Source organism: Lactuca sativa, chromosome 7 (assembly GCF_002870075.4).
Source record: "Lactuca sativa cultivar Salinas chromosome 7, Lsat_Salinas_v11, whole genome shotgun sequence".
Lineage (NCBI taxonomy): Eukaryota > Viridiplantae > Streptophyta > Magnoliopsida > Asterales > Asteraceae > Lactuca > Lactuca sativa.
Genome location: NC_056629.2, coordinates 24,523,386 through 24,536,823, shown reverse-complemented (window position 1 = coordinate 24,536,823; position 13,438 = coordinate 24,523,386). Strand labels below are relative to the sequence as shown.

Genomic DNA, 13,438 nt, shown 5'->3' with positions numbered 1-13,438 from the left:
AGTATCCTGGTGTATAGGATGTAGTATGCGGTAGTGGTATGTAGATCTTCCTGTTTATCTGATGACTGGTTATATGTTTATCTGCCTGCTGGATATATGTTATGTGTTATGTATATGTCGATATAGTGTGGTTAGGTTGAGGTGTTACTACTTTGTACGGTAGCCAACAAACTCGGGAGCAAGCAACACATAAGCTGTGGGCCCCAAGGGCAAGCCAGACTTATGTTGTGGGCTTAGGAGCAAGCCAAATACCCGAACACTAAATCACCTCAAGGTGGTTTTATGAATTTGCTCCAAGGTGGTTCCTCTTTTCTAGAAACTCAGCTTTTTTAACAATTATATCAAGCTTTCCCACCCTATCAACAACCCTATCCACAACAATTTCAATCTGCTTTTGTATACTAACAACCTTTCCAAACACAATCGCAACCACAACCACAACCTAACCTAACCTTCACCACCCTAAACTTCACAACCAATTTTTTTACCACCAAATTCACCGAATTTTGTAGTCGAAACACAACCTTCACCACCACCCCACCCAAAAAAAGAAAGGAAAAAACATGTGGTCAACTTTCAAACCAATCAAAGCGAATGGGTGAATTGGACAAAAGATGAAGAAGAGATAAATTCGATAGTTAAAAACTATAAAAAATGACAAATATGTATCAAGTTATTTATTTATTATATATATAAAAGACATCTTATAAATATGTTGGGGTTCTTTATGTTTTTTTGATCTTTTTGTTTATATTTGAAGAAGAACATAAACTGAATTTAAAGATGGCGTTTGAGTATATTTGAGATTTAGGAAGACAATATTTAACTACAAAAGTCAAAAAATGTTGTATTGATAATATCTTACAAATTGTATTCTCTAGATTCTATGATTTTATGTATTACTTTTTTGTAAGGTATGAATAAGTGTGTTCTAAATGTATTTTTTATTGACTAAATTTTATGGGTTCAGAGGAGTGGTGGTATATATTGTTGGTGATTTTAGTGTCACTGGTTCATTTTATGTAATGGGACTTATACATGTTTCAAATGAGATTATACCATAGTGTTAATACAAGGTTGGAGGTGCGGAGTGCATACTTGTATTAATTTAGATGGATCTTGGTGCGACTAAAAGAGCGGAGGTCAAGGGGGTTGCACCTCCTTGCGGGGTTCCAAAGGCAAGGCCCCTTGGAGGGTGTTTATCCAACCCTCAACGAGTTAGAAAAACAATGCAAATTTACTGGAAGGACCTTAATAGAAATTGTTGAATTTTCAAGGGTTTCAATTTAATTTTGTGTGTTTATCCAACCCTTAACTGCCTTATCCAAAGCCATTTGCTTTGAATTCTGAAAGATATCAGAACTCTTTATATCTCATTTTTTGAAACATACGAAATATAAACACACCATATTCTCTCTCGTTACGATTAAGTTTCCTTTGCCTAGAATCTTAATTGATTGTTCCTTTAAGGATTATCCCATATTAAATTTCTCATAACCCAGGCATAGGGGATAAATATTGATTCGAAAAGTGAATAACACAATCCTTGAAGAGTTTGGTGATCATATTTCGTTTTCTACCATATTTTTCTAACAATCGAATCAATAATTTATGCTGGGGATCATGACGGATTTTGTGAAAGACATAACTTTTAAATTCAACAAACTGACAAGTTTAAAGGGAATGATTTTAGACGCTGGTAGAAAAAGATGCATTTTCCGTTGACAACATTGAAAATGGTGTACATGTTGAGTAGTCCGATGCCGAAGAAGTGGAAAATGAGACGTTGGAACAAACTCGGAAGCGGGGTAAGTGGGAGAACGATGATTATATATGTAGATGACCCATTCTAAACGGTATGTCTGATTCCTAGTTTAATATCTACCAAAATGCTGTAAGTACGAAGGCATTATGGAATTCCCTTGAATCAAAATACACCGCTGAAGATGCTTCAAGCAAGAAGTTTTTAATGAATGATTTTAATAACTATATGATGGTTGATTCAAGGCCCCTAATGGAACAATACAATGAACTTATTTGTATCTTAGGGCAATTCACTTTACATAAGATGAATATGGATGAAGCCATTGTTGTTTCGAGTGTGATTGATAAACTTCCTTCTTTGTGGAAGGATTTCAAACATACTTTGAAACATCAAAAGGAGGAATTGTCTTTGGTTCAATTGGGTAGTTACTTGGGCATAAAAGAATCTCTTCGGGTGCAAGAGAATGCCAAAAATAAGGGAAATGTTGAATCTGGACAACCCTCTGTTCATATGGTTGAAGATAAGAAAACAAACTCTAATAACAAAGGGAAAAGGCAAGAAACACAAGTTTTATGGAACCGAAAGATCCAACAACAAGAAGTACAATGAATTGGTGTGTTGGAGATGTCATCGAGTGGGTCATAGGAAGTGTGATTGTCGTATGAAGCTAACTGACGATGCTAGTGGAAGTGGGATTGGAAATGGAAATGAAAACGGTAGACAAGGGTCGAAAGACCAAAGTCTACACGTCAAATTTTAACTAACTTTGATAATTTTGTTAAGAATTATATCAAAAGAATTTCATTCATTTAGAATAATGATTATGTTTAAAATTTCTTTTACAAAAACTTAAATTGAGAGAGAGAGAGGGAGAGAGAGAGAGAGAGAGAGAGAGAGAGAGAGAGAGAGAGAGAGGAACCCTTTGTATATTTAATAATTATAAAATATTTAAGAAAAGAAAAGAAAAACGAAAAATAGATATACTAAGGGTGTAATAGTCTTTTCAGTTTTCTGAGGGACAAAAAACGCAACGAAACTAGCTCAAACGGACTACAAAACCAAAAAAGTTGAGGTTTGGACTAAACTTCAGAAAAAATACATACCCCATAGAGTCCATTTTTGCAATTTTGCCTAAAAAATAACACCAAAAAGACAATTAAAATTCCACTACAAGAGAGTAGAAATATGTAATTCCGACAAAATTTGCTACTAATTGTAAAATATTTTAATCTGAAAAAATTAGCAAAATGGATTTGGTCCAAATCTGATTCCCAAAATCAAGTGCCAAAAATCGTAGAAATCGTGTAACAAAACTTTTAAATCACAACTACTCAACATCACTCCTTCCTCTTTCTGCGCCATCATCCCCATTTGTCGCTTTTGCGTCTTCTTTGCCACATGCCTCTGCACCATCGTATTGCTCTGCTGTTGCGCTTTCTCCACCATCGACCACCGTCACTGCCATTTTTAATCGATATGTAGAATCAATTGTTCTTATGTTTAGAGGATGTGTTTGATGAACTTAAACCATTGATGTTTATGTTTCTGTATGCAGTTTGTGATTCTCTATATAATATTAATTCTGCCCAACATGAGTATTCGTTTAGTAAAGATTAAAGAATCATCGATAATAATCTCTTGTTTACATCTCATGAAATCATGATAACATTTCAACTTTGAGAAATAATTATAAAGTGTTATATAATACTAGTACATTAATACTAATACTGATTTTTTACATTGTATAAAACATTACCCGATTATCTTGATTGATTTTAATATCATGTTTTTTCGAATCACTATTTACCAAAAAGAGATATTTATGTAATCTCACCACCATAGTTATGAAAACCTATTAACAAATACGTATTACACACAGAGTATGATCAATGGCGTTTCATAGCAGATCGGCGACAACAATTTTGTTTTCTCTAGCCAATTTCCATCTACCTTTTTTCCTTATACTTCTGATTGTCGTCGGTAACAACGGCGTCGGCGTCGGTGGGACGAAGAAGCGAGTTCACATTTCCGACGACCTCGATGACGTCGAGGACAATGAGGAGGATGAGGCGTGGATAGAATGGGGACAAAAGAAGAAAATGACGGTGGAAGAGTTTGATCCACCGCCGGAGAATTTTTCCGATATGGATTTTAGTCAGATGCAAAATGAGGTTCTGAAACGACAAGTTGGACAAGCGTATGGCTTCGTTAAGCTACGGTTAACCGATCATCGTACTCCGGTAACTCGATTCTTCTTTAGATTCTATTTGAAAATTTTCCAACCGCATTTTTCATCAGTTTTTTTCCTTTCTGGTTTTGTCTTTCGATGATTGCAAAAAACCTAGACTCATCGATTCTGATTAAATTAAATTTTAGTGATGAATTCGATTGTATCGTTTCATTTTGAAGTATTTATTGAATGAAAAAATGGTGAACAAAAACAAAATGATTCTTAATTTTGGTATTTTGCCTTTATATCCTGCATGCTTTCAGTTTTGGATCTATATTTTAGGTTGTAGCGTTATTGATGACGATATATCCATTCCATCTCAAAAATACGATCCATTTGACAGTAGAAAAGAGGAAGTTATGTAACTGAGAGTCAATCTGAATCCAATAGTTATGGGTTCCAAGATTCGATGTAAGCATGATTTGTGCTTTATTAAAAAGATGATCAAGTTACAAATGGATTTTTGTTGTTCATGGAGGGAAAGCAAAGAACAAACTCCAGTTATATTATTTATCCTTCAAAACTAGTATTAAGCATTTTTAATAACTTCTTGATAATTTTTACAGGATATGGTATCTGATATTGCAGTGAAATGGACCCAACTTGCAAGAACCGGAGCAATTGGAGTCATTTTCATGGGTTTTGATCTTTCCACTATAATGTTCACATTACAAAATGCCCAAAATACTTTAGAGGTTACTTCCATTTCCCTTTCCCTTCTACTCTCATATTCACCGCTAACTAATTGCTTGCACTTTTTTCCTTTCAATTCAATGAAATACGAGAAAAATAATATTGAAATTAGTAGGTAATAATAATAATAATTCAAGAATACAAATAAGGTTATTTCTGAATATACTCATTTTTCAATGTTTTCAGTTTAAAGATTTTTTACTGGATCAACCTGAAGCATACGAGATTAAGATGGGGGATCAATTTTTTCGAAGACCTGGGGATCCTCCGTTTGACAATCTTCTAAAAAAACTTCATGAAGAAGAAGACAAGAAAAAGATTGCTACTTCCTCCAACGATACTATCACCAAAGATGAGTTATGATTCACAATAAAGTAAATTATTATTTCATTTTTTTTTTTCTAAATCATTTCCATTGGTAAATTGTGTTGTTTATTTGGTTTAACTTCTTCATTTGCTCTGACTTTTATATTATCCATGGTTTTTTTTTTTTTTTTTATCACTAGTGTAGTTTCCAAGTTTTCAATAATGATGTTGATATATATATATATATATATATATATATATATATATATATATATATATATATATATATATATATATATATATATATATATATATATATATACACACACACACACACACTAGCCGTTTACCCCCGCCAAGCAACGAGTGTGAATAGTTTTTCTTAAATTAGTTTCTAGAAGTGTTAGTTCTTTTGCTAGCATAAATGAAATCAATAAGAATTATAAATGAAAAGTTATGATTCTTTACAAATGTACATGAACATAAGAATGATTGTATATTATTAATCGTGCAACACTTTTTAGACATCATATTTGTGTATACACCTTTATCAATGTCATTGATACCCGTATGTGTATATTCTTCCAACACCAGTCATTACGTCAGACTGAATTGCTTCTCAAGCAATCTTCGGTAGGGATCCCTGGACAGTACCATGAGCCCTCACCAAATATTCATTTATCATTAGGGGTAACCTATAGCAAGAACATAAACATCAAGTGTTAGTCAACTCATCAGAGATAATTCTCATTAGATAAATTAAAAATCCCCCTACATTTTATTCCTACTATCATCTTACCCACATTAAATGGTGACAAGTGGTCAAAAATATTATCAGTTTCATTAAATGTGTCATTAAATATGACACATGTCAATATTTGATATGATAGGAAGATAAATCATCCTTAATAAATGAAGGTTTTTTTTGCCACATGTCAATCTCTCATTAGTTTTGACACTTGTTATTTTGTGGTATTTTTTAAATAAAGATTATTCACTTGTCAATTTTTGGTTTGTTTCAAAATTTTAAAATTAAAGTTGTATACTTATATATGTAAGATATTAAATATGATATATATGATACTCCCACCGTCCCAAAATTATAGTCCATCTTTCCTTTTTGGTTTGTCCCAAAATTATAGTCCACTTCTAAAAACAAATAACATTTTTACTAAAATACCCCCTTATTATTACTTAACCAAGTAAGCATTTAATGGAACATTAAATGCAAAGCAAGGACAAAATTGTCATTTTATTAAATAAAGTTAGTGGTAATTAATGCTTTTCTTAATCTGTGTCTGTGGACAATAATATTGGGACGGAGGGAGTATTTAATTGCAATAAATACGTTTTTTCATTTCTTATTTTAAAGTTGTATATTAAAATATATTTTATGTTTACACTTTAATGTTTAATCTTTTTTTAAATCAACATGTGTAATACACGAGTCTCACACCTAATAGGAATAAAATATAGGAGGATATTTAATTTCTCATCTCATTATCTTGGATAAAGAGCACTCGACAAAAAACACTTGAGTTCTATTAGCCTATATAGAATATTTTAAAGATGATTTTTTTTATTGATAGGTTTATAGCTTATGTATTTCAATAATTTGTTTTGACTACAATATGTTCAAGTCTCGTCGTGTGCATATGTGGAATTATGTATTAGCTTAAAAGTAGATTAGATTTGCCGATTAAAAAAACTAGTTTTAGTATTTTTAAACATAAGATTATTTTTATTATCCATTCTTTAAGTTTTTTTTTTTTTTTTTTTTTTTTTTATTTATTTATTTCTCCATCCAAGTTCATGAATCAATATTTTGGGGTTTTATGACGATGTTTATACATCTTTGGCATCATATTTTTGTAATAAGTAATTGAAACTCAAAGTTTTCCATTTAGTGTAACGTTCATCATTTTATGATATTAACAAATAAAACAAATAAAATCCTCAAATTAGAATATACATATTTAAAAAACTTTACAAATGGTGAATAACTTTTAACAAACTTTGTGATCTTTAAAAATTATATTTTTTAATTGTAACGAATAGAAGGTTCTTAACAAAATTAACTAAAAATAAGAATATACCAATATCAAATAAGTGTATTTTAGAAAGTTATAAAAAACAATCATATATCTTGAATTTTCATTGGTCAACTAACGCACAAAATAATATATGAACAATATAATAAAATATCCATACAATAAGATCATACATTAAGAACTTTTAGCTTTATCTTTGAAATCAATACTTTTAAATGTAAAATAAAAATTAATAGGGATCATAACAAAAATATACTTATGATTATGGTTGTATGTCTTTTTTGTTTCCTATGTAGTCAGTTCTTTGATATAAGATCAAGCCCATATGCAACATGTTACCACTTCAGCTGCAAGATCAAAGAACATAACAAAAGAGTAAATGCAAAAAATGAGTAAATGTGGGGAATTGGCTATAGTTATACAATATTCATAAATATAGTAAATGCAAATAATGGCTTATATACTTGATTTTGGAATCTTGGACCAGATTACTCGTATTTGATTGTTCCTAATGTGGAGTTGTTTTGGTTGAAGCTTTTTCCAATACCATGACCATTTTACCATTGCATGGCTTTTTCCGGTGGCAACATTTGGTGCATTCATCTAAAGGTTTCATCCATATTTCTTATGTTTATACTTGATATGGTACTTTCTGATTCAAGATTGGCTGGTGGGAGAATTTTGCTTGTTTTGCCATTCTACCCTTAATGGTTTGGTTTTAGTTGCCTTATGAATGATGCATATCCATTATTCAAGCATTTATCTGCCTGATACTACTGCCTAATTCTTTTGGAGTTTTTGGTTTGGAGTTTGAACGTGTGAACCACTTTACCCTGCATCTTGTGGGTTGATTGTTGGGTTGGTTGACTGGTGTTGGGTATATAGTTGTAATCTGGTATAAAACATATGAATGGTGAAAGATAAGAGCAACATCTAGAAACCCCAATTAAGTACCATTTACATCATGTCACAGTCCCTAGCTAAACAGTGTATGTGTATATAAAACTGGACATTTAATAACACCAAAATCTTTTACATATCACTCTCTTTCATTACTCATAATCAACATCTTTTACATATCTATCTCTTTCGTTTGACCCAATAGTTTACATAAAACTGAACATTTAATAGCACCAAAATGTCAAAAGAAGCATTATTATTGAATCAAAAAATTTCAAAACTTACACTTTATAGGTATATTCCCCCCTTATTGCTTCAACATTATTATCATCAAGAATCCAGTGACCGGAGGAAGAGAATATCCCACACTTGAAACCTTGAAATCTGCATTAGAAACAATAACAACCGACAATCAATGATGAGCGAAGAAATAAAGCAAAGAAAGCAACTTCTGATTCGGGTTCAAAACATTCATTTTCTAGTGTTATCGATCATTTTGGAGAAAATTTTGAGCGATTTGTACAAGTACAAGAGAGCAAGGCAACAATGATGAGTCAAGTGGAACAAAAAATGATAGACACGCAAACATCATTTTAAATGAAAAACGATTTGGAGATACTGAAATGAAAGTCCACAAGACCATAACTATAAGGGAGAATATTTGAAAAAATTTCTTATAATGAAAGAATCCGCCCAAGCAAGATATTCCTATTAATGTTTTTTTTTTGTATTTTTTAAAATTATCGTTTTTTTCATATTAATGTTTTTTTAATGAATGAACAATCAATTTAAAAAACTATCTATATTTTTTTATTGGATTTATTATTTAAAAAGAATAATGTGGAGTAGTGTTTGGTGGTATATATGCAGTGTAATATTGTTGGATATGGTGATGAAATGACTTCCACCACATTAGTGGTTATTGGTGGGTATTCCCGACTTTATAAATCTAATCTAGAAAACTAACTTGAGCATATATTATAAATTTTTATATAATTGATTCTTTTTTTTTTTTATAAATTATATTTGAGACAATTTCATATTTTTGTTAACCAATGGATGTAGTTGTATATTTATCATTATCAATTTCAATTTAAATTAAGTTAATACGTGTGCACTATATTAAAAAAATATTAATAAGAAAAGGATATTTATGATGACGAGATAAATTAGATAGTTAGAAACTGACAAATATGTATAAAGTTATTTATTTATTATACATATACAAGATATCTTATAAATATTTTGGGGCTCTTTATGTATTTTTGATCTTTTTATTTATATTTAAAGAAGAACATATGAATTTAAAGATGACGTTTGAGTATATTTGAAATTTAGGAATTTAAAGAGGACGCTTTGAGAATATTTGAGATTTAGGAAGACAATATTTAACTACAAAAGTCTATAAATGTTGTATTGATAATATCTTACAAATTGTGTTCACTAGATTCTATGATTTTATGTATTACTTGTTCATAAGGTATAAATAAGTGTGTTTTAAATGTATTTTTTTATTGACTAAATTTTATGAGTTCAGAGCAGGAGTGATGGTATATATTGTTGATGATTTTGGTATCACCGGTTCATTTTATGTAATGAGACTTATATATGTTTCAAATAAGATTATCTCTTATACAAGATTGAAGATGCGGAGTGCACACTTATATTAATTTAGATCGATCCTGGTGCGACCAGAGCGGAGGTCAAGGGGTTGCACCCCTTGGCGGGTGTTTATCCAACCCTCAACAGGTTAGAAAAAATATGCAAATTTACTAGAAGGGCCTTAATAGAAATTGCTGAATTTTCGAGGGTTTTAATGTAAATTTGTGTGTTTATCCAAACCTTAACTGCCGTATCCAAAGGTGTAACACCCCCCTCTAGCACGTATCACAATATTGTCCGCTTTGGGCCACTCCAAAGGTGTAACACCCCCCTCTAGCACGTATCACAATATTGTCCGCTTTGGGCCACTCGGCACGAGGACTTCCCAGGGGGTCACCCATCCTGGTACTACTCCCGCCCGAGCACACTTAACTGCAGAGTTCTTATGAGATCTGCTGCCCTCACGGCTTTAAAACGCGTTGTGACAAGGAAGGTATCCACACCCCTTTATAAGGAAATGTTTTGTTCTCCTTCCAAGCCGATGTGGGATCAGATCTAACCCACTTTAGTTGTAACACCCAAGATTTTGAAAGCCAAGAAAGTAAAGGAAACCCTAAATTTAAGAGGGACTCGGCGAGTCCAAGGAAGGACTCGGCGAGTCGGAGCGGGATCCGGGTCGAAGAGTAAGTGACCAACTCGGCGAGTCGGCCAAGTGGACTTGGCGAGTCTGGTCTGTGCGAGGAAAACCCTAAATCCGGGGCTTGGAGCCTATTTAAACGTCTCAATCTTCTTCCTAGGGCTCCTTTACTGCCTCTCACACCCAGAACGCCGCACCCTAAGCCTCTATTGTGATGATTTATTCTTTTGGCCATTTTGAGTGATTTAGAATAAGAAGAAGAAGTGGGAATCTTTGAAGCATCAAGGAGTGGCTTTGGATCTGAAGTTTGGGGAGCATTTCAGAGCATTGGAAGGTATCAATTCGTTTCCCTCCTTTAGATCTTCTTTGGTTATGAGTTTTGGGGCTTTTAAGCCATGCCTAAGATCAATTTCAAGCTTGAGGTCCAGATCTGAGGTTGCTACCTCAGATCCATGCTTGTGTTGGTTTAGAATCCCGTAAAGTATCAGCCATTGGGTGGATTTTAGAGCCTCTTGGTCTTAAACCCTAATTATTGGTGCATTTTGCCTAGATCTCCCTCTACACGTAAAGTTTGCAACTTTACGTGGGGAATAGGCTTGGGAAGGGTAGATCTACAGTTTGGAGTTCATGCATGACTCGGAAGTCCTCTGCATGTAAGTGGATCTTATTGGACTCGGCGAGTCCTTCGAGTGGACTCGGCGAGTAGCTTGAAGATGAGGAGGAACTCGACGAGTGGGATGAACAGCTCGTCGAGTCGGATGAAGATAGGCATGAACTCGGCGAGTTGGATGAACAACTCGGCGAGTTGGATGAAGATTGCCGTGTGCTCGGTGAGTCTGTTCTTAGACTCGGCGAGTCAGGTCGCGTGGTCCCAAACCCTTCGAGTTAAGTCTCGAGTCAGCGAGTCGAGCCAGGACTCAGTGAGTTGGACAGGACAGGAATCGGGAATCGGTAGACTCGGCGAGTCAGGGGCTGACTCAGCGAGTAGAGTCGTGAGTGGAAGGACTCTGGACTTATGAACTCGGCGAGTCAGTAGGGTGACTCGACGAGTAGGGTTGACCTGGAAGGTTGACTTTGACCAGGACGTTGACTTTGACCAGAGTTGACTTGGTTGACCTTTGAAGGTCAGTTAGACTAAGTGTTATGTTGATATTGGTAGCTCGAGGAGCTAGCGGAGCAGCAGTTCGAAGTCAGTGGTCAGGTAGCGGTCAAAGGGGTTAGCAGCAGCAGTTCAGCAGTATCAGGTGAGTTTCCCTTTGTATGAATGGGTCTACGGCCACAATGCCGGCCCATGTAGTTATGAGTAGAAGACCCGGGGGTTAGCCCTAGGCACAGTATGCTAGTAAGATATTTGGACGAGGTCCAATGATAGAGGGCGGGTGCCCAAGGAGCAGTTTGTGCGATAGTTTATACTTGTTGTCTGTGTGATACTTGTATGTGCCTGGTAGGGAGGTGAGTGTGGGCGAGGTCCCGTATCTCACCAATAGTAGAGTGTGGATGGTGTTCCACATCTCAGTAGCAGCAGAGCAGGGGCGAGGCCCAAGTTAGGAAAGGAGTGAGGGTGGGCTGGGCCCGTATCTCACTATCAGTAGGAGTATGGACAAGGTTCCATGACTCATCAGTAGCAGGACAGGGGCGGGGCCCAAAGATAGGCGAGGCCTTAGAGCAAGAGTTGTTAGTATATGTTTAGTTTATGTAATGTTATGTGATATGTTTATGTGCTATTATATGTTAGTGGGCGATGCTAAGTGAAACAGATCTGTATCCGAGCGGGGCTCGAAGCCAGGCAGGGCTGGAGCGGCGGGGCCGTTGTAGCGGGCGAGGCCCGAAGTAGAGGGCGAGGCCCAGGATAGCGGGCGTGGCCCAGTATGTGAAGTATATGGTTTTGCATGGTATGTGGTAAGGTGGGGAACTCACTAAGCTTCGTGCTTACGGTTTTCAGTTTTTGTTTTCAGGTACTTCCGGTAGCGAAGGGAGGAGCTCGGGGTGATCGCATGGCACACACCATAGATTAGTCAGCCTGGGAACGTTTACTCTGATAATAAACATGTGTTTTGAAAACTTATACTCAGATTATGTTTTGGAATGATGTCTTTGTTTAAATTAATGTTTTATTAAAAAGAAATTTTTGGTCTTGAATTTTGGCATGTTACAAAAGGGCAAAGGCACTTGCTTTGAATTCTGAAAGATATCAGAACTCTTTATCTCTCGTTTTTTGAAACATACGAAATACACACACACACACACACCCCATATCGTCTCTCGTTTTGATCAAGCTTTCTATGTTTAGAATCTTGATTGTTCCTTTAAGGATTATCCCATATTAAATTTCTCGTAACCCAGACATAGAGGATAAATATTGATTCGAAAAAGTGAATAACACAATCCTTGAAGAGTCTGGTGATCATATTTCGTTTTCTACCCTATTTTTCTAACAATCGAATCAATAATTTATGTTGGGGATCATGACGGATTTTGTGAAAGACATAACTTTGAAATTCAACAAACTGGACAAGTTTGAAGGGAATGATTTTAGACACTAGCAGAAAAAGATGCATTTTCTGTTGACAACATTGAAAATGGTGTACATGTTGAGTACTCTAATGCCGGAGAAGTGGAAAATGAGATGCTGGAACAAACTTGGAAGCGCGGTAAGTGGGAGAACGATGATTATATATGTAGATGACCCATTCTAAACGGTATGCCTGATTCCTAGTTCGATATCTACCAAAATGTTGTAAGTACGAAGGCATTATGGAATTCCTTTGAATCAAAATACACCGTTGAAGATGCTTCAAGTAAGAAGTTTTTATGAGTGATTTTAACAACTATATGATGGTTGATTGAAGGCCCATAATGGAACAATACAATGAACTTCTTTGTATCTTAGGGCAATTCACTTTACATAAGATGAATATGGATGAATCCATTGCTGTTTCGAGTGTGATTGATAAACTTCCCTCTTCGTGGAAGGATTTCAAACATACTTTGAAACATCAAAATGAGGAATTGTCTTTGGTTCAATTGGGTAGTCACTTACGCATAGAAGAATCTCTTCAGGTGCAAGAGAATGCAAAAATAAGGGAAATGTTGAATCTGGACAACCCTCTATTTATATGGTTGAGATAAGAAAACAAACTCCAATAACAAAGGAAAAAACAAGAAACACAAGTTTGATGGAACCGATAGATCCAACAACAAAAATTACAATGAATAGATGTGTTGTAGATGCCATCGAGTGGGTCATAGGAAGC

General features: G+C 34.8%; 1 protein-coding gene across 1 annotated transcript; it reads left to right on the top strand.

The window, feature by feature from the left end:
* Nucleotides 1-3,025: 3,025 nt before the first annotated feature.
* LOC111907567 (uncharacterized) lies at nt 3,026-5,179 on the top strand. Its single transcript, XM_023903369.3, has 3 exons — nt 3,026-4,005; nt 4,562-4,690; nt 4,875-5,179. Exons 1-3 carry the CDS (start codon nt 3,655-3,657, stop codon nt 5,049-5,051), a joined length of 657 nt encoding a protein of 218 aa, XP_023759137.1. The 5' UTR covers nt 3,026-3,654; the 3' UTR covers nt 5,052-5,179.
* Nucleotides 5,180-13,438: the final 8,259 nt, after the last annotated feature.